General features: G+C 37.1%; 1 protein-coding gene and 1 long non-coding RNA gene across 3 annotated transcripts in view; one reads left to right on the top strand and one right to left on the bottom strand.

The window, feature by feature from the left end:
- LOC135166824 (uncharacterized) overlaps nt 1–22,102 on the top strand; it is an 83,554-nt gene extending 61,452 nt beyond the window's left edge. Inside the window, exon 3 of the long non-coding RNA XR_010299757.1 lies at nt 20,393–22,102. This is a non-coding gene — a long non-coding RNA (uncharacterized LOC135166824). The remainder of the gene's footprint in view (nt 1–20,392) is intronic.
- Nucleotides 1–26,991, bottom strand: part of LOC135166816 (neurexin 1) — a 191,918-nt gene that overhangs the window by 121,018 nt on the left and 43,909 nt on the right. For both annotated transcript variants that reach the window (XM_064129445.1, XM_064129446.1), the window contains exon 3: nt 1,103–1,250. In XM_064129445.1, coding sequence (XP_063985515.1) covers nt 1,103–1,250 — 148 coding nt within the window. The remainder of the gene's footprint in view (nt 1–1,102; nt 1,251–26,991) is intronic.

Below are 26,991 nucleotides of genomic sequence, written 5' to 3'. Positions count from 1 at the left end.
GGTGGACTTATATGTGTACGAAGGCATTTTTACAAATTTTTTGCCCTTGACATGATTTTGATTGGGTTTTTGCGACAGAATTAGTTTTTCCGAAGTTATTGAGACGTGGACCCGCACGAGAGACGATTTATAGGGAAAATCGCGGTGTCATTGCGTGTGGTAATCACTGGTAATCGCAGGGAAATCGGAGTAACCATTGAAGTCATCAGATTACCACATTGGTAATTAAGTGGTAATCATTGGTAGACATTATCATAATTTTTTGTCTGTGTAACTTATCATTTGTGTAGCCATTCTTGGTACTTCTATTTTGGTTTTCAAATTTCGCGCGCATCATTGTTACCAAAGGTGAAGCCAAAATCGCTCCCTCAAGAACATCAGAAATTTTGAATAACTAAATCATTATTAATGGAGTTCGTTTCAGAATAGTACGATTATCATATTTTAATCCTAATGAGTCCCTCTTGGGAATGATTAACCCAAAGAGACAGCATTTTGTAAAAATAAATACTTCTCTGTAGTAAATGGTTATTTTGCATAAATAATTAGTCTTCTCCCTGTAGAAGAAGGAAATCCAAGTGCGCTAATACCACAGCCTATATACAGTAATTGCCAATTATTAAAAATATTGAGTTTAAATTACAAATGAAAACGAAAAAAATTAAACCAGTGAAATAAAAGGTTAATCCCTTGGTGAAATAGTCGTGATTCTCAAATTAATCCTGCAAATGGGGGTGAGAATGGACTGTACATACCGGCACAATTGAAAGGGTGAAGAAACATTTTTGCACTTAAACCTGTGGTAGTACAGCGGACTGAACTGGTGGTGAGGAAGAATTTTCAGGGCTTATAATCTTGGTAACTGGTAATCAGTGAATGTTCCAGGAATCCCAGGATTCACAGAAAGCACATTTCGAGCGGTAAAATTCCACTTCCCGATGCAGGCGTTAGACGTCAATTGTTAAGAACAGACGACTGATTATTTATGTCAATGAATCGCGGAATTGTATACTAGAAGGGTTGAGCTTCCCTCAAAAAATATTAAGTAGAATTTATGGGCTAGTAAAATGTGTTATTAAATAGGGGAGAGGGAGGGTCTAACCTTTCTCACAGAAGTCACCCTCGTAGTCACCGGTGCGACATTCGCAGATTGGACCAGTGTCTGTGGAGATGCAAATGCCACCATGTTGGCATGGGTCTCGTGTTTCACAGGCATCGGTGCTATTTGATGTGATCAGGTTGCGTATGCTCTGCAACAAAAAAACAATACAGGAAATTATTACACGATAAATATGAATATTTGGTATTTGGTAATAACGCTGTATAGCGACTATTAGAAATGGGAGTGTTGTAATGATTTTAAACCTGTGAATGTTATTTATTCTCTTTTATTTTATACACTTGCGAGGAAAAAGGAGTGTGAATGCGGTGCAGTGTAGAAACCAGAGTCGCATGCATAGGGTTTCGTAGGGCTAATTAGTTGAAAGAGGGCAGAATGGGCCGGAATATAAAAAAAAACAAAATCCTCGGCTTTCAAGCTTAATCCGAATAACAAATAACTGAAATAGGCCCATATCGTGGGTTTTAGTCCTCATTTTGAATAACTATTTCGAGTAATAATTAAATGTTTGTCATTTCAATGCGAAATCCAACAATTTTATTGTAATTCATTCAATAATAATTATCATTCATTCCCCCATTTTAGGGTTTAGATTTTTTTGAGATTAAAATATATGTTTATGTTTATATTTTGAGGCTAAAGTATATGTTTGATATATGTATGAGGCAAAATTACATAAAATTGTATCGAAAATTTAGGAAAACAGACGCGCGACTCTGAAAATTTGAATTATTGAGTAATGATCGAACCTAAAAATGATATATTTTATCAGGTTCATCGAAAGTTTTACCAAAATTTTGCAAAAAACAGGCAAAATGAGAAGTTATCGGCAATAACTACTTGAAAACCATTGAACGAATCAACTATTGACTAATGACAATGGATAGAGACCATCAGCAGATATATTTGAGTACAAATAATATAATCGATTCGCTACCACTGAATCCCCTCGAAAGTAAAAATCTGAACCTCCAAAAATCCCGATCTAAAAAATACCAGATTCCATTATATTTTATACCCAATTCCCGTTTACGTGTGTATCCAATTTCGGTATAAAATATATCACACTAAATTCTTCTTGTGCAACCGCGACGTCAAGTGGCGTTGAAAATTTTTCATCACGCACTCGGTGTTTGATGAAAGGAATTGAATACAAAATTACGACGTCAGTGAAGTAATGCACGACATTCTGTCGTTCAGGGTGAAGAATAAGGGTCCATTAAACATTGACGTGTTGAATAAAAAGAATTTTTCCTCGAACATGTTGAAATTATAGCGTCGCATATGATAAAATTTTACCCACACTGTAGTACTCGTCCTTGTACGTCTATTGTTTCCTCAAGAATATTCTGGAGAAGGTACGCTTCGTCCTGCACGAAAGGCTGTTTCTTATACTTTTTATGGCATCAAATGCTCCTGTCGTGAATAAAATACTCCTTATGGTTTTTAACAATTCACAATATTTTTTAACATACCCGAACAGCTCTAGAATTTCTCCCAATGGGTTGTACCTCCAAAGGTTTCCAAGATATACGGATATTGTGAAATATTTGTTATTCGGTCTTTATGAGAGTCTACGTTTCCCATCGGCATTCGTTCAATTCACGAAGCATCAGGGCAAAACCATTCTGGGACCACACTCGATGGACCTCTCGGTCTGATACAAGGGGAAAACATCCTCCAAGAAATATATTCTGTACCTTTCGATATGCTGTTACGAGGACCCAACGAAATAGCTAAATTTATTTAAACAAACTGCAAAGGCCGGAATAATTTGGGACAAACTATTTAGGGCATCATCTGCATGAATACTTTAACCTGATTGGAAAGTGTCAAATTATTAATTCACTCACACGAAAATTGTAACTAAAAGAAGGGACCAATCCCACATGAAAAAAAAAATTTGGCGCTAGGACGGATAAGAGACTAAATTAATAATTAAAAAAAAAACTGTTAAAAATGTGTGCATAGAAGATATACCTATATATTGTATGATATGTATGTATGTATGTATGTATGGATAGATATAGACATATTTTTCGATTTTAAAGGCGTTCTAGCCTTCCGAACAAGGAAAAAACAATAAATATAAACTTTTTAAAGTCGCTGTTCCCCCAGGTCGGTATTTTATCGACCACAGCCGCTGCTTTTAAATATCTTCAGTTGCCAAATTATCCAACTAATTGCATGACTGAGATTCGAAAAATGTATACATAATCAGTTTTATATAAATAAAATTTCGGAAAGTATTGATATTCTATTATGCGCAAGCGCCCGTGGCGTTGATGTCTGTGCCGCCTTTACTTTTCCATTGATAGATTATCGATGACTATGAATAATCGATTACGTCCATGACTCCGCCGTGTTCGATTACCCCGGGAGGGATGTGAATCGCCGACAGTGGGCCGGGAATGGACCAGTATTGGGCGACGCTGGACTAATTGCATAAGATAAATTATTTAAAAATCTTCTATAGTCTTCTATAGTATTGTTTTTGCTCTTTTCAATACAGACAATAAAAAGTATCAGATTTTTCTCTTCGTGTATCAAAATAAAATTTCGAAGAGGATCAATATTTTCTCAAACACTTCCTTTGTGGGAGAATAAAAATACTTGAAAAAGCGTGACATAGTTTGTGCGAAGGTGGATGCCCTCGATAGCGTCGTCCGGTTGGAGTAATTTGGTGAGTGCACCTGAAGAGAAAATTGAAGACGTATCCGCTTTTAAAGAATTATGAAAAAAGCTGTCTATTCAGTATTAATTCTTCATCAAGTTTTTAGTGCACGCTGAGAGATCTCAACCATTCTGGAATCCCCTCATATTTATTTCATCCAATCGGGCTAACTTCACGCCCCCGATACCGAGTGAAATATTTTTACCCATGTAGTATCCGTTTTTCATTCTTCAGTCAATATATAATGAATTCAGTGCATATAGTCCACGGAATTTGCCCTGGTCCAAGGCTACAGTTCTTCCTCACGATTCTGTAGTGCACTCTTTATTCATGCTACCGGCGGTTTGAATTCTCGTCACGTAAAGACAATCAATAGCGTCTGTTCCCACTGGAATGTGTATTCACGTAGAATCGGTCAGGTCATGGTAGGTGCCTCAATACCATTTTTCTTTTTTCCTATTCTCGTGACTTTGATATGCAAATATAAAAAAATATATGTACTTGGATCAAGTACATATTATACTTGACTTAAACATAAGGATATGCTGACTTTTTCAAAAAATTATTTAAAGCGTCGGAATCTGTAGATAAAATTTATTTACACTGTTCATTTGTTATTAAATTATTAACTTACATTCCTTTGAATATTGACACATTATTTCTATGTACTTAAAGTTTGCTCCATTTGCAAATTTGTTTGTTGTGTAAGGAGTACACGTACCCCTCCCCAGTCCAGTCAATAATTTTTTTCTTTGGATTTGAAAATTTGGGCAGTACCACAGGATGTCTGTTATCAAAGTCTTGAGATTCTGCTCCGCGTGAGCAGAACGATATACTGACTCAAGTATATTTTATATTTAATTGAAATATATTTTTCAGTTGATTCTAGTGTATTCGAGTTTCAATGACAATATTGTGAAAATAATGATTTTCTCACGAGTCTATTATCTACTGTAAACAGACTTAATAGCTGAAAAACGTTTATCTCCAATATATGTACTCAATGTTTCAAAAACCATCGCAAGATGGCTGTACTATATTTGATCCCCTGATGACCAGAGGGATCGTAAATCCTCATTACGTCGTACGCCCCTGATATTGTTTTCAACGCCTTCGCTCCACAATAACATCGTCACTCTTTCGTTTGTTTGATGGATCCGTGAATTTGGTGAAATACCTTGTAATAGTTTGTAATAGAATAGTCAATAATTCACGGAGCAGTTATTTTGGAGATGTCAAAAGTAGTCATTCGACAATGAGTGAAATAAAACGACTAAAAATCGACTGAATTGTTAAAATTATGGTACACGGAGCCATTGATGAAAATCCTGTACATGGAATCCTTTTAGTGATCCGTTATTCAAAACTATTTCGTCATTTAGAAAAAGTTGAGCGCACGTATCGATGATTAATATTTTTGGGTTTTTTTATCTATTCATAGTCGATAATAAAATGGTGGGGAAATCAATTTTTTATCGATTTTGGAATTGAAAATCGAACATACTAGAATCATGTATGAAATAAAGCTAAAATAAAAATACTTTATGTTTATTTATATTAAGTATTCAAATATTTTTTCATTTTCGTTAAGAATCATTCGTCGTTTTGTTTACCGTAAAGTTTACTAAACATCAGTCTGATAATTCAGAAAGCGTTAATGACTTGTCATTTCAACTGCGAGTTTTATTTACATTCGAGAATTATATCGAGGAGATGATGAGAAAGTTTTCACTATTGTAGGACTCAACTGAGAAACTTGGAAACTTTATTGAACGAACTTTCATTACTCAAACTTCTGGGACCAAAGTTCAGGGGAAGATGAATACCCATTTTGTCGGGTGGATTCAACACGCTTGTGTATAAATATTGAATTTAACGTTCGTCATTAGAAATTGCTTTAATATTGCTATCGCCTTCACGGATGAGGGTGAAGCGTCGCAAATGGGACTGGAGGAGATGAATGGACATATTTTTACCCAGAGAGACTCTTTAGATGTTCAAAACACGAACTCGAGAATATTGTCGGGCCTTTCATTATGCCATTTTAATTTCGAGGAATTTTATTCAGTGAATCACTACTTTCAACGAATCACTTGAAATATTAAAAAGGGTTTATGAGCATTTTCAGTGGAGATATAATCAATTCTCCTAACGTACAAGACAATTTTATGATCATATATTAATTTTTGTCAAAGGACATGAAAAGAGTAACTGGGATCGCGAATTCTTGTAACACATCGATAATAAAACCGAGTCAGAGCACAACTAGTGTCGTAAATACTTTTTTTTAGAAGGGGTAATATTTGAATAAATTCGTTGTACACTTGCCTTGGACAGATGTCATTACCCCTGTAATGTACTGAGATGTTTTAACAATAATTATGGTAAATTAAGAACAGGTATAATTTGAATGATATATAGATGTGTTCCGATGTGCACTCGGCCTCGTTCCTAGGCGAACTGACTCGATCTCCAACCCGTCATAGAAACTGTCAACGCTGTATTCCTCTTGAAAAACGCTGCATTCGTAATTTGTTGTGGGGAATATTTTGACACTAGCTCGAACAAACGACCCATTGTAACCATCACCGGGGAATGCGGCAAACATTTCGGCCGTTTATGACCTAAACAACCCAATAGACAAAAGGGCCTTGTCGTTGAGTCAGGTCCTTCACCCTGGACAAGGCGAGGGCTAGGGGTACTCTCGAAGGGTCTCTCGAGCAAACCACATCGGATTATCAATATAGCTAAACTTATATCGAGACTTTCACTAAAACGCATATGTTGAAAACTGAATAAAGATCGTGTTGTATAATTAAATAGCAGGAGATATTTATTCTCTACATCATATAAACCAATGCACGCTGACGACGAAAGACAGAATGGAAACTGAAATTTAAAATATATCCACAGATATACATGCGATACTAGTTATAACAATTGTACCCGAATGTATTATAAAGGTCAGGGAGAGGTCAGGAGGTGCAGAGAGCGACTGGCAGAAGTCAATGTAAAACAAGGAAAAATATTTATAACATCAGAGCAAATAAACTGAATAGTAAATATTAATTCTTATCGAATTTTGGAGCATAAATGAGGTATCGTCAATTCATGATCCACATTTAGGAAGTAATAATTTGCTATCAAATATTCATGCTGGTGTATGCGATCGCTCTCAGCTCGGAGATGCTCATTATTTGGAAAATCAGATGTTGCGGTTTCTCAATGAACATAAATACACTGGCCCTCTAGTTGCCCACTCCCAGGGTAATATTAATGTCACGAAACCACAGAGTATATAATATTTGATGACTAAATTATTGGTACGTTCCGAATTAATTGAGAAATTCCACCAAAATTCAGGAACATCTCTGGTATTCTGATCCAATAGAAATGGTCCTGCATAGTTTATCAAAGTATTCAATGGGAAATACTTGTGTGATACCACGGAATATAAATTCACCTCTCGGCAGTGGTTTTCACGGTAAAAACAAATTACCCGTCATCTAATTTGTAGTAAATCAAGACCGTGTCAGGTGTGTTTCACGCGCTTACGCTTCTCAAGATTAAAATCTACCGCGTGCTCTTCGAGTTATTGCAAGGCGCTCGAGGCTGTACATAAAAGCTAACTTGGGCTTATGACTGGTACAAATTCACGAAATTATTAATTGAATTCGAGAGTCGGTTGATAAATTCAGAAGAGCTAAGTGGATGGAGATAAACAAATTCATAGAATAGAAACAAAATTCTAGTTTGTATTTGTGAAACTACAAAAAATTGGTTATTCAAAATAAATGAAAATAAAATCCCCAGGTAGAAATATCAATTGCAAATGATTGATTGGTTTTTCTTAAAATTTTCTTTTAAATATTTTTAAATCGTAAAAAGACGAGAGTGATTTTTTGGATCAAAATGAAAGTCAGTTGGACGAGAAGTAATGATAGGGAAGGATTTAATTAAGGGCCGGAACAATCAAGGGCATCTCATCATGACTAGTATCAAAGTCGAATTTCCAACAGTTCATCATAATTAAGTGGATGTGGGTGTAGAATGTTGCCATTCTCAGTTCCGGATTTAACGGACAAATAAACCCACTCCTGTCGCCTACAGTATCGTGCACAGGGTGAGGATAGGGCATCATTGGACCAGTTTCCGAGTGGTGTTAGGAGGGCCACCAGTGAAATCACTATGGGCATACGTCTACTTTCCACGAGAGCTTAAACCAACGATTTAGAATTGTACTCGACAGTTACACACCCCGTACAATCCCCTCCAGGATTCAAGCTCTCCGGGTTTATTCATCGTCATAGTTCCTATACACTTGTCCGTTGAATATACATTTCTCGCACTCGATACGTTATCGCCTCACCCAGCGTTCTTCAGCATTCAAGACATAAATTTAAAATGATGAGAGGAGTTCTAACCAGGTGAGAAATGTCCATCCCGGCGATGGAAACAAGGTACACGGAGAGAAAAGTCGAGGTGCAACATTCTAGAATACTGGAATGGGTTTTTCTCACACATCAAAATTGCTATGAATACCGTAAATTTGGTAATTAATGAAATTTATTAAACAGCACTATAAAATTTCAAGGTCTATCATTTTTTATTTGATGTTAAATGAAAAATTCATTGAAATTTTTTTGATTTGATAACTTCGATTCAAGACTAATATTAAAATGTATTTTCAACTTGTCGCATTTCAAGATTCATCCAGTATAATAATTACAGCTGATCACTCGATGATTTTAGTAAATGTCCATGTGTTACCTCGTCTAACCTTCTTCAGACTAACATTAAAATGTATTTTCAACTTGTCGCATCAAAAATCAAAATTCCTATCTGAGGTCAGTTTATTTTATTGCGCTCTCCTTCATTTCTGTCTGAGCAATTTTTCGGTAACTCATTATGATTGATTAACGATGAGCACCGAACATAGCCGATTATTGGCAACGTTGGACTTCACTATGGGAAATGTTGCATGGGCCTTTGAATTTTTACGAGTCCGATATAGAAGGTTTCCTAAGCCGATCAAGAAATTTTACTACGTGGCATAGTAATTTTTCTCAGGTCAGCAATCCGCCCCAGATTATAAGGCAGCATAGTAATTTTTACCGGAATCACACTATAAAAATTGTCAGATTTTTCTCTCCGTGTAGATCTAGGACTGAAGATCGAGCCTGGGAGACCCAGGGTGGCAGCAATCTTGATTCCATTGTTGAATCCTACATTGATCCAACTTGAGCCGTATGTGCTCCTTCGAATCTCAATCCAATCTTGAACCAGTCTTGCTCTTCCAGGCTGGAGGGCCCAAGATAGAATAAAGCTTCATTTCATCATCGAATACAAGACTGATTAAAGCTCAGATATAAATTTTCCATTCGGTCCATATAATTATTGGATTGACCAATAAGGTACCTAAATGTACCCAATTATATTCCACTAAAAAACTTCAAGAAGTTATCAATGATAATTAATTACTGGGGGATTCGAGGATTATCAATCAAGCCTCAATCAAAACTGGAAATTCCAACATGAACACTCAGTGAGGTGTCAACCTTCCTCTAAGCTTGGTTCAACCTTGAGCTGATCTTTGAACTTTTCTTGGAAAACCACAAACGATAATTAAATTAAGGAAAAAATTGTGATTCCAAAGGTGATGGAGCTCTCGGCCAAAGCGTAGATTAACATTAAAATAATAATTTCTCCTCTTGATTATCCAAAAACAAATGGTTAAAATACGGAAAAGTTAATAATAGCGGAAAGTATACGAATGCAACATAGTGCTTAGAAAATTGGTTTGAAACTTCAGTAAAGACGTTACAACGACTCCTCAACTGTATCCCCAGAAACTATGTTACAGTTGGTTGTGTTGCCACTGCAATTCTCTGTTAAACCTTCCTCTTGAAACTGCCGAGAACTTTCGTCATATTAGGTTTAATGGAGTGCAAACTATATTTCCAACCTGAGATTTCAGTTCACGCATACACATTACTGCAGTATTTCAAAACTTGCCTCAAATAATAATCACACATTTCATTATCTCTTGTTCCTCATTAGCGCAAAGAGCAGATTATCAGCAAAAATTTTTATTCCAACATCTGCCCATATTTCTGCTTTTAATCCCGGAGAGCATAGAGAGCTTTACAACGAGCTTGATATTTCACATGACGATTAGGTGAAACAACGAGGAGGCAATTATTGATAATTGTGGACATCAACAATTTACGGAAAATCAATACACGATATTCCATTGTAATAATGCCCTGAAGTAGCTCTATCACCAACTGGTTTGAACTCTCATTGAAGAAAAGCGCTTGACCTTGACCGGACTCACCGTTGACCCCAACAATAAGCTGTATCAGTAACCTACAACATCAGCAAAGTCTAGTCTCCAGATTCACCCATTTGCATCAAACCATAATCAATTGGTACCTTCTCAGGTGAATGGGGGTGTTTTCCACCCCATACGATGTTCATTACTCGAATGTTGGAAATTGTTTATTCAAAATTTTGTCTTTCCTTTCGTATCAGCGAACGTAAATGGGCTGAATTCAAGAAGTTGGAAAATTAATCGGAAGAATAACGGACTGATATTATCCACAAGTACAAGCTGTGATGTTCATTGTTGCTTATGACCTTGAATGCGACAAACGACTCCTTCTTAACGCGAAAAGTTGGGTAACCACCATCATGAGTATCATCAAGATTATTGCCAACCGGGGGGTAACTCCGAGGAGGGATGAAATTTCCCGTGGGTACTGATGTTGCGTACTGCTCCGGAAACCTCTGGGTATGGTTTCTCTCATTACCGGTTTTGTTGTTATCAAAGCTAATTGGGGGCATTCTCGGAGATGTGTTTAGCGCTAACTAGTAAAAAACGGTTTCTCGTGAGAAAACAAAAGTGACGTAAATGCTGCAGTATTTGCCCGCATGTGCAGATACTCTGCGGATAGTGTAGGATTTATTGAACGTGATGGGAAGATGTACAGAAAGCGACTACTCGCAGATGATGATAATTATTATATTGAAGTCGATTAAAATAATGTATGTTATTGTTTTAGGCCCAAAAACTGGTCCTTCGCATCCCGTTTCACGGGGTAAATCATAGTTCTCGGGTTTGCATCTCATCTGAGTCGAGTATTGGATGTCCTCAACTAGGATTTTATTTAAATATTAGTTTAAACACACAGAGAAAAATCTGACAATTTTTATAATGTTATTCTGGTAAAAATTACTGTGCTGTCTTATAATCTCGGGCAAACTGCTGACCTGAGAAAAATTACTATACCACATAGTAAAATTTCTTTATCGGCCTCATAAAAATTCCAAGTCTGATGCAACATTTCCCATGACGAAGACCAACGTCGGCAATAGTCGGCTGTATTCGGCGCTCGTCGTTAACCAATCACAATGAGTTATCGAAAAATTGCTGTGTGGTGTTTATATTTATAAAATAGATTGACCTAGATAGGGATTTATAAAAAATTTCTATTGATTTTGCATTTCACCTCAAATAAAAAATGATAGTCCTTGAAATTTTATGGTGCTGTTTAGTAAATTTTATGGAGCCACATATCAGTAATTACAAAATTTGCGGTATTGATAGGAATTTTTATGTGAGTCAAACACATTTCAGTATTTTAGCATGTGCACCTCGATTCTAATGCTCGGCACAGATATTTTTCACAAACTTTTCTCTCCGAGACCTAAATATTACAGTATTTAGTATTTATAATCGATAAAAATACTAACTATTGAGATATCTAGTATTAAGAAAATAAGAAAATATTAAAAATCGAAATACTTATTTACTTGACGAGCACCAAATACTAAATATTGAATTCACTTCATTAAGCTATTCCGAGTCCTAATGTAGACATTACTGATTGAGATTTAAATATTGGAATATTTTAATGAACATTAGGTTCATCAAGGATTAACTATTAACATCAGAAAATGTCCTCTTAATAGTGGAAATTTTGAGGCACACGACATATCCTCTTACAACACCAAGACCTTCCCCTTTCTCCTGTCTCCCCCAGGACCTCAAGGTAGTCTCATCAGTCAGAATGCTATCGTTCCCCAAAACTAAGGCATTACCTCAGTGATACATCATCACCCAATAATTTATCTCACTAGTGCCGTAAACTCCAAGACCAAAATAATTGAATTACCCACTGTCACACGCAATATTGTACGTTTCACAAGCAAACAATCAGTGACATAAATCGTTGAGCGATGCAACGTTAACTTAGTTCATTTCCAGAGTGTTGCACCTTGGTATAACAACAGTCATACATCTGTGTTTACGTTCACTACGTGATTGTGATTCGTATAGTTGGGCCGGTCACTGCGTTGAGGTTTCAATTGGAGCACAATCCTCCAGTCACGATTGAGAGGGTTGGAATAGGAAATGGAATCGTGGCTTGTTTGTAGAGTTGTTTTCAACTGGGCTGTTACATAATATGTTTCGGGTAATAAAGGAAGTTCCAGAGAATTTTCCAAGCACACTCACTATTTTTATGTGTCTTTTCCGGAGGAGCTTCATTTATTGGGAAATACCAATGGTTATCTTGAGAGTTGGAATGAATTCAGGCGGATTTTAGTTGAATTAATGAAGTCGGAAGAGAAGAAAAGAACTCACCTAATTATCATTATGATTTGAACAGCTTGAAATAGCAGATTATGTTATTAGGACGATATGATCTTTTTTTGTTACGCTGGCCTGGGGGGAGGGGTGGAGGAGGGGGTGTAGAAGGGGTTAGGGGCGGTGGAGGGCCTCAGGGAAGTTCGGGGGATGGGGTGGTGTCCACTTGAATAATTGGAATAAATCAAGTAAAAAAAGACTGAAAGGAGAACCGTAATCGTGGTTCAATTTAATTTCAAAGAGTCACGTGTCCATTTGTGAAAATAAAAAGTTGAAAAAAAAGTTATGTGGAGATAGTAATCCAGAATGATACCAGAAAAACATTAAACATCCAGGTTTGATGTATTTTTACCGGATGTTTGGAAGGTATTTTTTAACGATTTAACGGAGTAATTTTCAATGAATAAAACTGTACAAAATATACAGGCGGTGTAATAGAATTTCGGAATGTCGAAAATGTTTTATTTTCCTGAGTTTTTATGGTGGGGGGTGTGGAAAAATATACATTCGGGAAATATGTGAATAGAAGGATTTTGGATTAATGAATATTTTGTGTATAGGTGCAACGTAGGGTGCATACATATCACTTTATGTACGAAGTACATCTGTGTCAGATGTCATGTATTTGAAAACTTGAAAATTTTTGAGAATTTCAATCTGTGCTGTAGACAACAATAAATTACCGAAATTCATATAAAATGGTATTTGTTGACAAAAATGCGGAAAAGGGTCTTCTGGCTCATCGGAAGTCAATACCATGAGTTAAATGATATAATCTGAGGAGATGGAAGTCCTTTTTTTGCAGTATTTTTCGTTTTGATGATCAACTTTTTTATTCTCAAGTGGAGTATCGTGATTACGAAAAACCAAAATTTTCCACAAATATTCACGGGTTCCTCTGCTGAGTGAAGTAATTGGATCAACAACTTGGGATGTAAACCACCGGATTTATTTCGTCGACAGTTCGCAACGAAGTTGAGCATGTTTGTAACGATAATCCACATCGTACTGGTCACTTTGTGTTACTGCGAGGGACAGAGTATGAACCAATCCGGGATATATTCGATTTATTGGGAGACTGTCACACAAGCCATGTCCAATAGGGCTTTGGGGTTTTTTTTATTGACAATGCGAACGTCTTTTGATGGTGGCCAGCCTCCGAAATTCAACGGAAATACTCGAAGCTGTACGTGGATAGAAATTTTTAGTAAAAATTGGGTTAAAAGTAATCGTGAGCTCATTTTGGTGGCGCAAATTAATAAAAAATAACATGTGATGGGCAAATTTTATTTTAGGTTAGAGAAATTTTATCTTGATAAAGATGAAAACTACTGTACCGACAGGGTAAGTTTTACCAACCCTTCTAAAACTATCGTTATCTGTGTGAAAATAATTGGACTGGAAGTGTCAAATTTGCTGTACGTTGGAATAAAATTTTTCTGAAATAAAATAAAAATGAATCGTGACATTAGTTTTGACTCCATTTTGGGGTAGACAGGGGATAACGATGACTCGTGATCCGGCTTCATATAATGGTAGGGTAATTTTGATTGAAAAATTCTCTCCGTTCACGTTCACTTCTACGTTACACCATTAAAATTCAGAGACCCGAGAAATTAACTCTCAAACCTGAAAAGTTTTATTACGAACTGATATTAAACTTTAAAATTGAAATGTTTGGCCATGAGAAAATTGAAATATAAAGTTCCCAAGCTTTTCCTCACGAATATTTCCTTTGTAGGATTTTTTCGAGCACGAACAACGGGACTATGACTTTTTATTCATAAATATATTGTTATTGTCTTCACCATGATTAATGGTGGTTTCATTAGGCTGATGAGCACTTCGCTAGCGCCTATTTTATTCCTCAGGCTAAACAAGAAAATATGTATACGGAAGTTTTTTCCTGAAATAGACCATCAGTGGCACTGAACGTGGAAAACGAGAAAAGACAAAAAAAAAACGGGGAAAAATGAAAGTGGATGAATAGAGAGGGAAAGAAAGGCAGTGTGAAAGAAAGAAAATGAGGAACTCGTGATGGATGGCACCAGTAATTATTTGCGGGGGGGACCATTCCACTTTCATTCTATCTTCTTTTTGTTTCACTTCGCTTTTTATCGTTTTTTTTTTTGCCAACTATCTCGTACTGGCTTCGACTGTGGACTTGTTTCGTGCCGTCAATCCTCTCGTGATCAAATACTCTCGCATTTTTATTTTCACTCCTGCTTTTCAACTGACCCGTATTTTTGGCCCAGATTACATGTTTTTTTTTTCAATTTCTCTATGATTGATTCCTTATCAGATAATTTCATCTGCACTTTGTTGCAAATAATGAAACTTACGATTGTTGCGACTGCACCAGTTTTGCAAAGTTCTAGACAGAAAGAAAAATTTCGAGGCCACAGACAACAACAATGTAAATGTTTAAAGGTCGATTTCGCTGAAGAAATCAATTTCTGTTTTCCTGGAGTGAAAACTTATTATTTTGATGCGACTCTTTTCTAACAATTCGTATTGAATTTCTATGCGAAATGCGAAATAGTGCCAGTCAAAACAATATTCTGTAAAAATTACGGAACAGTTACGCGTTTTTTCAGTAAACATTCAGGAAAGAGTCGAAAACAGTACAAAACAATTAATGAAAAAATAAAATGAAATAAAAGTAACATAAAATAATAAAAAATTAAATTAATGAAAAAATGCGTAACTGTTCGGTAATTATTACTGAATTATTACTGTTTTGGGTGGCAGATTACGGAACAGGCACGTCATTTTTCAAGAATTTTTCTCTCTATGTGGTAATCCTCTTCAGGCAGACCATAGTCTCGAACCACTGAAGACTAACGGAAAATCTAGAAATGTTCGTGTCAGTAGTAATACTATAAGTTTCATTAAACCTGTCACATGTTGTTACACGTTTCCTAGGTTTTCCCATTCGGGGACAAGTTGCCATGGTCCTTATAATCGAGTAGCTGTCAATTATAGCCTCGTTTAATTGGACCAATTCCTGAGGCTTCCACGAGGAGATTCACCCCGAATGGTCCTCGTGTTCCGCTTTGAACTTCCCTACACACCAATCAACCCACATGAGAGGGGCCTGCGACGGACCACACAAATCTGTCTGGCTCGCTCACTTGGTTTCAGCGGGTAGTTACTGCCATCATTTGAGGTCACATGAGAAAATTAAAAGGTTGGAAATAAAAGTTGGAAGTAAAAATTGGGAAGAGAAGGATCAAGTGGATGCACCTCTATCATGAATTATCGTACACGAATCATCGATCTCATGGTATATTGAGAGAAAAATATCGTTCTACGGAATGAATTGATGTGCTGATAACTATTTGAGAGGGATGGAGAGCCAGATGTCCCTAATGATGGAAACAAGGCACATTCAGGATTGGAGATCGAGCCTGGAAGGTCCAGCATGGAAGCAATCTTTATTCCATCGTTGAATCCTATATTGATCCAACTGAAGCCGCATATGCTCCATCGAATCTTAATCCAACCTTGAAAGAGTCTTGCTCTTCCAGGCTGGAGGGACCAGGATGGAATAAAGCTTCATTTCATTGTCGAATCCTGATTAAAGTTCAGACGTAAATATTCCATTCAGTCCATATAATTATTGGATTGATAAATAAGGTACCTAAATGTACCCAATTATATTCAACTAAGATACTTCGAGGAGTCATCAATGATAATTAATTACTGGGGAGTCATCAGGCGATTCAAAGAGTTGATCGCAGATTGTCGGTCAACCTTCATGGAGCCTGGACACTCAGTGAGTTTTCGAACTTCATTCAAGCTTGGTTCAGCCTTGAGAATCTAGGTTCGATTCACCTGGGTCAATTTTCAATCAACCTTGATCCAATCTTCATTCCATCGTCCATTCGCCCCTGGGGATATTCAGGGAGACCAACGGAATGGACGATAGATTTAAATCCCCACGTGATCGAATCATGGGGTTTCTGTCTGGAGTCCTCAGAATCAACGATTGAAGCATTCAATTTAATCATTAAAAGTCCCTAGATATTTCGTATCATCAATGACGTATTCCATTGCCACTACTCATGAACATTGAGTCCTTGAGTAAATAAATAATCCCTCAGTTTTACTACATTTTTCTCTCAGTGTACAATTCATTGAATGTTTTCTTCTCTTTATGTGAGATCCTGAGTTTTCAGTGTCATTCACTGAATTATCACACCCTCGTCCAAAAAGTTCATTGAAAATCAATATCTCTAGGCTTATTCCTCGTCCAAAGTCACTCAATAAATAGGACACACGGTCAACGAGCCAAGTTAACTCGAAAATTATCATTCAACTGAACTATCGATCGTCACCCTGTAATTCCCAGCGTTCAGCGAGGCCAAAAAAAAAAAAAAACCTGACCTTTCGAGGACTCCTCGAAGAATTTTCTCAGCATCGAGCTCTTGGCACTCCGGAGATTCTCGAAAGAGTAGAATGCAACTTGACAAAGATAATATCAACTTCATGTAATGGAATTCCGGCTGCCAAGACTCGCCCCCTCCTCCCACCCCCCCTTCCCCGGGCACTTTGTTATATTGATCGAGGAAGTTCTAATGAAATATTAATTGCTAAATGGATTCAGTTATAAAAGCATTTGGCTAGATTACGCTCCCTGATCCTGAAGCTGATACTGTCGTGCATTATTGTTTTCTAAGTAGTGAATTTGATGAGTGATTGAATTGTAGTACAGTTCCATTAGATTTTGACACTCCATGATTCATTCTAAATGCAATTATTATATTTCGCGATTGATGTTGTGAGAGATTCGCATAGAGCGAAGATTCCAAAAAAATGTTGAATCAAATGAAGTGACGGGAGTTAATGGCATCCGAATGACGGAAAAGAAATGGAGATATGATTTTTCCTTGAATGTCTTATCAGATTTTTAATAAAAAAATATCTGAATAAAATGCAAACGTTGCGGTGAATTTGGAAATTTTGGAGATATTTTATGGCAATCGAAGACGGAAAAATATAGTTGGATCAAGTATATTTTATATTTGATGTGAGTATGTGAGTCAATTATATAAGACCGTATGAATCAAGTTATTTGGTTTTTTTTTTGAGACAAATATTAATAACTACACGGAGAGAAAAATTCCTGATAAATCACGTGCCTGATCCATATTATTGAGTCTAATTAGAAACTCCCACATTTGATATGGCAGGATATTCTATTCTTAATGAACTTCTCATACATAATATGTCTAGTAAAAATGAAATTCTCTTGATAAAATTAATTTTTTCTATCAGTCCACAGTAATTAGCGTCAGCACAAGTATTTGTACTTGAAATAAATCCTGTTTTGTCCCAAAAATAATTTTCTCTGTCACTGTACAATGGACATGATATCGAGTTTGTTGAAGCGACAAATAATATAATCCACTTGTCGAATGAAAACGGAAACTTGATAACTAACGCTGAATACTCAATCTGCCCTACATTTCAATATTGCAATTCATAAAAGGTATAGGGTCGTAGTATCACGTCAACAAGCAGCCATCGGGCAAATCTTTCACTTTCAAATTTCGATCACGAATCCAATATTCTCGCGACTCCATTATTTCCCCTTTGGGAAAAACCTTCGAGCTATCAGGATCTTGCGAGCCACTTGAATTCCGGGTGAAAAGTATGCCACATATCGTGATATCAGCCAAACTTGCTGGACTGCTTGAAAAATTGGAATTGTGAGAAGAAAAAAAAAAACCAATATGCGGAGAAGGGGTCAGTTGCCAATATCCGGACAATGCAGGATGTGGCATTGAATTTTAGATTGAATAAAAACCTTTGGCAGAGGATATTCCATAAACGTGAGGCATTATTTATATATCAAGCGATTGCTGATTCTTTTGTGGAGAAAATTAATCTTTTGAAAAGAGAAGTGCTTCTGATTGGATAAAAATCTATGAAAAATGTATCAACATTTCCATGAAAATCTCAAACGAATTGACTGACAATTCCCTTAGAATTCCTTGGAAATGTCATGGACTTCAGAAAATTTCAGAAAAATGTTAGAAAAGTTTAGGAACTTTGAGGAAATTGTCATTAAAATTCTGGTGAATCTGGGAGCAAATGTCACTAGATATTTGACAGCTAAAAATCAATCGATTCTTCTAGTAAAATTCTTCGTTTGAACATTCTCCTCAAGTATTCCCAAGACTCAGTGACTTGAACACTTTAAAAAAAAAAATCTGCCAGATGCTGAACATCTTCCGCTTCTCCTCAACCACTAACAGATAGTCCATTATTGAATCAGAAGCAATGGCAAGGAATATAGAATATCATATAGAAAATACATCTTCCGATGCCTCGTGAGAAACTGATCGTAAAAGTTAGTCGAACTTTCTAAAACCCGAGGAAGACACTGGAAGCACAAGGTGGTAGCCCTGTTTCACTACCAGAAAACTTTTACTATCGCGAAGACGTAAAACTTTTGTAGGTAAGGAATATGTAATCGATCCATCAAATATCGATTAGCCGTGGAAAGTAGTATGGAAAAGTAGATGGGCTGGGGCTTAACCAAACTCGAGGAAAATTTTACAATCTCTGATATATCCTCTTCTAGAAAACACTGTGTGCACACGAAACTAAGAGATCAAGGTATGAGGTCGAGGGATTTTCAGTGACTCTCAAGTTGAGTTCGTTTTCCCAAGTACTTGTCCTTATACAACGGCACGTTCATGCTGTTTCCAACGGGATCAATCACGACAAATCAGGCAGTAGTTTATTTTTTAACAAAATTGTCAGATAGGAAAAGTTCATGATGAACTTCAGGTATTTATCATCGTGAGTAGTTTCTGATTACTGACTCGTATTTTGTCAATTTTATGAGTTTTGTCGAAATTATCGAAAGTGTTTCTGCTTTCATTTCCACTCGGAATCATATGATTGATATTATCGCAAGACCGATGAAATAAATCGTGAGATGATATGGAATTGGTGGAATAATAGTTGTTATCACATCTTCGATTGATAATAAATGTTTCGGACTTGTAAAACCCAGATCAATTAATATTTCTATACATAAAATGGGGTAATCAGAAACTGATACCAAATTCGGATAGTTGTCTCCTGGTTTGGTGATCATATTGACATGTGGTGACAGTAATGATTGATATAACTTATACGTAGACAGAGCAGTGATGACAAAGTTCCCGAATTTCTTTAAATGAACAGTATGTTAGCTATCAGTGATCAGCTATCAGCTGAGAAAATCAAACAAGAGTTTCTACCTGAATGTTGAACCACTCTATTTTCGTGATCAGAAACTGCTTCACTTCGCGATCAGAAACTCCTCGACGCGTGAAACTCATCAGAAATTGCCTCAAAATTCCTCAAAACTGTTTACTATTTAATGTTTAACTCGATCTAATTCATTGATAATTATTAATAAATATCCACAGTGCAAGTTGGAACAATTTCCAGTCAGAGTTAATTGACCTTTTGTTGGGCTGAATTGACCTTTCTCTCTCATAACTGGGCTTAACTCATCAGAAACTACAGCAGTTACCTTAAACATTACAATAATATAATTTTTAAAAATCCGCTCTCTCGTAGATTCGGAGATTGAATCAAAATTCATCTGAACGATAAATCAACTTATCTCGGTTTACCACTTCGCTACTGAAATAATCTGCAGCAATATCGGTATAAATTTTCCATTTCTTGGAAATCCTATGGTAATGAACGAATATAATACAACACCGGAGGAATATACAATAAATACTGAGTGAATAGATCTCCACTGAATGCTCGTTTTCACGGCTCGATGAAAATCCGGCATAAATCCATTTGTAATCCTCCTTTTAGATATCAATGCTTCATCATTTATTTTATCACCCGAGGTTTATCCCTCGATTCATAGAATTTTCTCCGGATTTCCTCATTATTCCGAAATTCACCTTATTCCTTTTTTTTTCAGGTCGAGGGAGTGGACTCAGGGCGATTAATCTCTGGAGATATGATGTTTGACCCACCAGTCGTTGTGGGAAAGAGGAAGTTCAAGGGATGATGACTACTATCGCCAGGGCGAGGGTCCGAGTGCGGTTCAAAATACATTAAGGGGCATAAGAAACGACCGTAAAAGTCGGGAATGAGATTTCAGTTTTATGGATGTTATTTTGCGCCCAATTTATTTTCAAATTTCAAGTTTACAACGTCGATAAGACAATTTCCATTTTATAATGGTTTGAAAAATCCGGCGGGACAAGAAAATTGACTTGTAGAAATTGCATTTCACATCCTCTTAAATTACCAGTTTTGAATGCATAAAAAAAAATTCTCCCAAAATTTTGCTCTCCATAATTTGAAATATCTATATCTCCGAAAATCCCTACGTGGGATGGATGATTAAGACGATCAGTGGATAGTATTTTATTTTATTATTTATTTATGTTGCAGAAAATTCGTTTCCAGTTCCCGGAAGAATTTACAACTGACCATAATCCGAGGGCTTTCAGGGGATATTTTCTTTTATTTTTTCTTCGAGAAAATTGTAAGATGTGAATGAATTGAAGGGATCGCCCTTCAATGAATTAATTTACGATTTAATTAACATAATCACTTACGTTGCCAGTGATTTAATTTACGAGCTTGGCATAAGTCATCATAGTGTCAAAGGAAAAGTGTTTGCGTGATGTAACAGGTTTATTACGGTTGAGTTTAGGATTTTGGGGATTCCTGGGATGACTGAGGGTGGCCTCTGTGGCTCTTTGTGGGGTGACTTTTCTAGGGCAAAGGTTGCTCAGTTTAAGCATGGGTGTGAGTGATAAAATGATTGTCCTTTAGACGAGAAAATTACGAGTGGGTCAGTTGTGAGTTGGAGTTCGGGTTTAACAGATCATCGATGCAGATGAAGATTAATATTTGTGAAGAGCCTAGTAAATATTTAACAAATGTGCGCGAGCACTGAAACAACTTCATTCAAATACTTCTTTCATTTGTCAATACTCTTCGTATATTGTCTAGTTAATTAACAAAAAACACGAAAAGAATTTTTGGATAAAAATTCGATCTCCAGAGAACGAAACGTGGGACGAAATTTTTCACTGCAAATATTTCCCGAAGTTTTAATGTTTCACTGGCAGAATTCAAATATTTTTCATTGTCATTCAACGTCAACAGACAATGCACCATATCTACATTTTATTTATTTAAATTCTATTGGGACTCAACCACTGAAAATTCGAACGAGAATTACAAAAGATACGAGAAAGATAGAAAATCTAATGGAATAAATGGAATTGAAGAAATAAAAATGAACATTTACTGGCATTACCACCACCCCGGTAGATTGCCACCTCCTTTTGTCCCCGTCTTTCTTCTATTTTTCATAGAAATAGTCGCGAAAAAAAAAAAAAGATATAGATACTTCCTGTGGTGCCATTATGGGAGCGATAGCGCGGCTCGTTTGTTCCGACTGAAGCTTCCGTGCGACTTCTTCCTCAACTGAAAGACCAATCCATACGACTTTTACCAGTTTACTCTTCTCTTTTCATCCCTCAGCCAAACCCTCGTCCGTTTCTCCGTCACTCAGAAATTTTCGCGCAGAAAGGAGTACAGAAGTACCTAAAAGCATCTATTGTTTCGCGAATGGAGTGCGATGATGTGACAAAGGAGTGTTTCGATTATTTCTTGCGGTTGAAGTAGATGTTTCCTACATTTGAATCCCTTTGCGTTATTGATGGAAGCGCCATACAAAAAGATATGGATTTCTCTTATCAGTGAAATGAACCATTATAACCGACTTCAATATTTCCGGGATAATATTCAGCGTAGGGCGTTGAGAATGGGAAAAGGAATGAGACCATTCAATCCTAGTGCTCTTCCTTTTAACATAATAATGTTATGAAAAAATTTCACTTCTCATCCATTGCGAATGATCTCGATGGATTTGGATGGATGACAATATTCATGCGCATCCGGAAGTATTACAATGTATCGGAAATGCACGAGTACCGGAAAATGCCGGTCGGTTATTCATGAATTTGATATTGACATTTTTTTATTGGGGTTGAGACATTAATGAGAGTCATATTCATATGGGGATTTGTTGACTTTTGCATTAGGGAGGAGTATTGGGCCCAAATGGACTGGTCGGTGATCAGGGCCGCGATGAAAGGGCGTTTTTTAGCCGATACTACTTTATGGAGGATTAGGGCGCCGGTATGAGGCCTTTCATTGGTTCATGACGCGTTCGTTCATCGTCGGGGGGCCGATTAAAGGCCGTTTTTTGACCGATGATACCTCGGGGAGGATTGGGGTCCTGATTTGACGCTTTTCATTGGCTCATGATACGTTCGTTGATGGTCGGGGGGCCGATCAAAAGCCATTTAATATCAACGGTCACTAAAAAGTTATTATAACAATGTAATATTGTTACTAGACCACACTGAGAGAAATATATAACTTTACAAATTAAATATTCTTCCGACGAGAATTTTACGCGGATTCTCCAATGAAAATTTTGGGGTATTTGTTTGTCCAAAACGCGTATGGATGGCAAAATTAAATATTTCTAACTCAGTGCATTGGTCGTCATGGCAAGCGACGAAAAACAATTCTCATAATTTTCGAAAATTAAAGTTCACCAGCGCTCTACTTCGTTAATTGTGATAGTTGTAGAGGCACGAGGAAAATTGTAATAACCGTCGTAAATACCTCGTCATGCGATAGTTGATGACGCTCACATGACCGTACGGTTCATGTGACGTAACTTGCGTCTCTATTTGCCGAGGTTTATGCACGTTACAGATTTCATACTTGTTAAAAGGAGAAAATATACTTCAAGCGAGTATAGTTTATACGAGAATTAAGTATTTGCATAACCCCCTCCACAATGAAGCATTTTCTCACGCTTCGCCATTTTGTTGCCGTTGCGTGAGCTACCGGACTCCACTTATGGCACACTAGAAAGAATGATTTTTATTGAGATAGTTTTTTTGAAACTGGTATCAATTGGCAAAATTAATTTCAAATATAGAGACATTTTTTTTTGCTTCCGATGGGTGCTGTGTTCTGATTGGGGGTTGCGCAGACATTTCGCAAATTGCAATTGCAATTTACATCTTCAGGGCTATGGCTTCGACTCTCTATGAGTTATGAGCTCTGATGTAGCCTCAGAATTTTTCTCTCCATCTGCGATCATGAATTATATATTCTTTTTGGCTTCCGGATGAACGCCGCGTTTTCGTTCAGCGTTGTGTCTGCATTTTCAGGGCTATGAGCTCCGATTCTGCATCAGAGCTCCTAACCCATAGAGAATCAGAGCTCATAGCCCTGAAAATGCAGACGCAACGGTAAATCAAAATGCGACGTCCATCCGGAAGCCAAAAAGAATATAATTTATGTTTGCAGATGGAGAGAAAAATTCTTAAAAAATTATCGTGCCAGTCAAAGCAATATTTAGTCAACATGACAGAACAGTCACGCACGTTTTCAGTAAACCTCCAGGAAAAAGTTCAAAGCTCCGTAAAAAATATGAAACGTTGAGTGAAAAAATGCGTAAAATTTTTCCTCTCAATATCCGAATGGAATGACGAAATTTCAGTCATCAAAGAAGAACATCCTTTGTTGACATGTTCCCGGGTGATAGAAACTTGCTGGTGGACTGCGAATTTATCTGAATGTTGCTTTTGTATCTGTAAGATAGTTTCCCACCGAATTTGTATTCACAAAACGAAAAAAGCTTGCAAAGCAGCTGAGGCAAAGGACTTTCGGGTGTTTTCTATATATATTTATGAAAGTCGGCAAGAGATCGACAAGCTTTGATGGGTTGCAGCACGTGTAATAAAAGATACGTCATGTTAGCTCTAAATTTTATCTCCAACAGGGAAGGTACACGCTTTCATACCAATTTTTTCCCTCATTTTCGTCGCCGGAGGACTGGAGAATATGTGTTTCACAGCTGATCCCCTGTTTTTTGACACAGAAGAAACTGTCATGGAGAAAAAATGATCGATGTGGACCAGAGGGGGGACGTGACATTATCTGGATGGGATCGATGAGGGGGAGAGGAGGAGGGGTCACGAATTTTCCCACCATTTTCCACCCGCCGTCAGCTCAATTTAGTTTGCGGGAGGGGAACCGTATCCGTTAGATTGGAAATTGGAAATTGAAAAAACTGTTGAAATATTTCTAAATATCACTGAAATAATTTAGGTGGAACACTTCGTCATCTCGTAAGGGGGTTGGGGGTTGAATGATTGGGCCTGAAGATGTCTTACTTGTACTGATCTTTAAAAATTTCAGTGGTTTTTGTATAAAATTTTGACGAAGTCGACGAACATTCATCATGACGAAGTCCACTAATCGCAATCACAATGAGCTACCGCAAAATTCCTGTGTGGAACAGTAAAAAATAAAGGAAGGGCCAACAAAATAAACTGACCTAAATACAAATTGTTAAAAGGTTTTTATCAATTTTTCATTTAACATCAAATAAAAAATGATAGACCTTGAAATTTTATAGTGCTGTTTAGCAAATTTTACGAAGCCCCATCATTGATTACGAAATTTATTAAAAAATTTACGGTATCAATAGAAATTTTCATGTGTGAGTAAAAGACATTCCAGTATTTTAGAATGTTGCACCTCAATTCTAACACCCGGCACAATAATTTTTCCCAGATTTTTCTCTCCATCTTTTTCTGGAACGTTTTGAGCTTTTTCCCGAAAGTTCACCGAACGACTGCTCAACTGTTCCATAATATTTACTGAACCTTGTTTTCCCTGACAAATTACAGAACAGCCACGTAATTTTTCAAGAACTCCTCTCCCTGAAGACAAATCATAACTCAATTTTCTTCTATTCAAAAAACGACTCCATAAAATTGTAATCAGTAAATTGAAGAAACTTTGGGAATACATCTAAATATCAGTTGAATAATCCAGGCTGAACGCTTTGTGAATTCGTACACGCCAAATCCCGCTGGTCAGTTTGAAGCTAGTTAGTAGTTTGATAACTGGCGCTGAGGTGAAATGCAAAATCGTGAATTTCCCATGAGACTGAAAATGTGCCTGAGATATTCACCGAGCGTTTATCAAGTACCGGCTGAGTGTATTTCAAAAGTGAGTGAGTGAGATGAAGTAGGCAACGGTACAGAGGCGATCAATAATATCCGGAAATCATTGACGCCAAGATGTGCCCTAAGGTAGCCCCAACAGAATTCAGTCACTGCGTGATCGAGGGAACGTGAAAGGGTTAGTAATTTCCTGTCCCATAAAGCCCATTTCCAACGGAAATTTCTTCTCGACGATAGAAAAATAGTTGATTCAGGTGATTTTACTCCTCATAACCGCTCCAGTCACTGATAATGTTCATTAGAAAACATGACATTATTGATGGCGATGAGATGATTAATAGACGTACAACTGGTAGGATGCAATTGAAGTTGAGAGAACCTAACGACAAATGGTTCGTATGTTCATGTTGTCTCAGGTGTGTTCTCCTCATCATTTCAATCCGTCCCATTGCCAAAACAGACGACTGTCACATCGTCAAGGCTTGCGTATCTGTTTGTGGGAGTGTACGTCAGGTTGGTAGCATGTGCGATGACGTCATCGTGATAGTACCTCTCGTTAATTACGTTTCAATTGTGACGTTGTTGGTGGAGTGTTTGAGTTGAATTCAATTCGACTGTTTAAGATTTTGATCGGAATGTTGATTTCATCGAGGGAAGATAACGAAGACAGTTGAACTATCGGGAAATTAGGCTGAGGGAAACCCTGACGAATCGAAGGGCGTTTGATTTATGACGCTAGGCAAATTCTTTTTCAAGATATCCGTGGAAAAGGGAAAAGTGATTCCGAACCCGGGCCCATTTCGCTCTAGGAGGCCCAGGAGTTGAGAGAAACGCGAAAAATAAAAAAATCGATTTTAGAATATTCCCAGAGCCCTAGAAAAATCGTAAATCGTCTCACGAGTTGAATGCCGTTGGCTAAATCGTGATATCTATATTATTTACTGAGATATCGGGAAAAAGGGGTGATCCCAAATTTGGGCCACCCCTTAGCGTTCCACAGTTTGTGACGTCACCGGAAATTTTTGGATAGGATTTTGGGTTCGATAGGAAGAAAAACCCGGATTATTCTCGAGTCTCGGCCCACTGTTGGCCACTCCCCATCTCCTACCCGAGTAAGGCCCCTTCCTTTCCTTACGTTTTGTACCGCATGATGCAAGAGACTTGACGCTCGCCCCTGACGTAAGTGATATATTTTAACTTTTTTAAAATCATAATGATATAATCATAATCATAATTATAATCGATATGACACGAACGATTCAAAACTTAGATTGGAATGATCGCAGTGCTGTCATTCAGAAGGGAAAACAACACCCACCGCTCGTGCCGAAATATTAAATTTCAAACTTACTGAATGAAAATCTTTCATGCAAACCATCATTTTGCTAATCTGCTAATCTCTAATGCCTTTCAAACAGGGTACAAAATCCCTAATGACCGATGTTAATATTCAAAAGGTCTCTGAATTGTTGAAACCCTTACAATATGACAAACAAAG

This window comes from Diachasmimorpha longicaudata, chromosome 10 (genome assembly GCF_034640455.1).
Source record: "Diachasmimorpha longicaudata isolate KC_UGA_2023 chromosome 10, iyDiaLong2, whole genome shotgun sequence".
NCBI classification, from domain to species: domain Eukaryota; kingdom Metazoa; phylum Arthropoda; class Insecta; order Hymenoptera; family Braconidae; genus Diachasmimorpha; species Diachasmimorpha longicaudata.
Note: the sequence above shows the minus strand (reverse complement) of the source record. Positions and strands in the feature narration are given on the sequence as shown.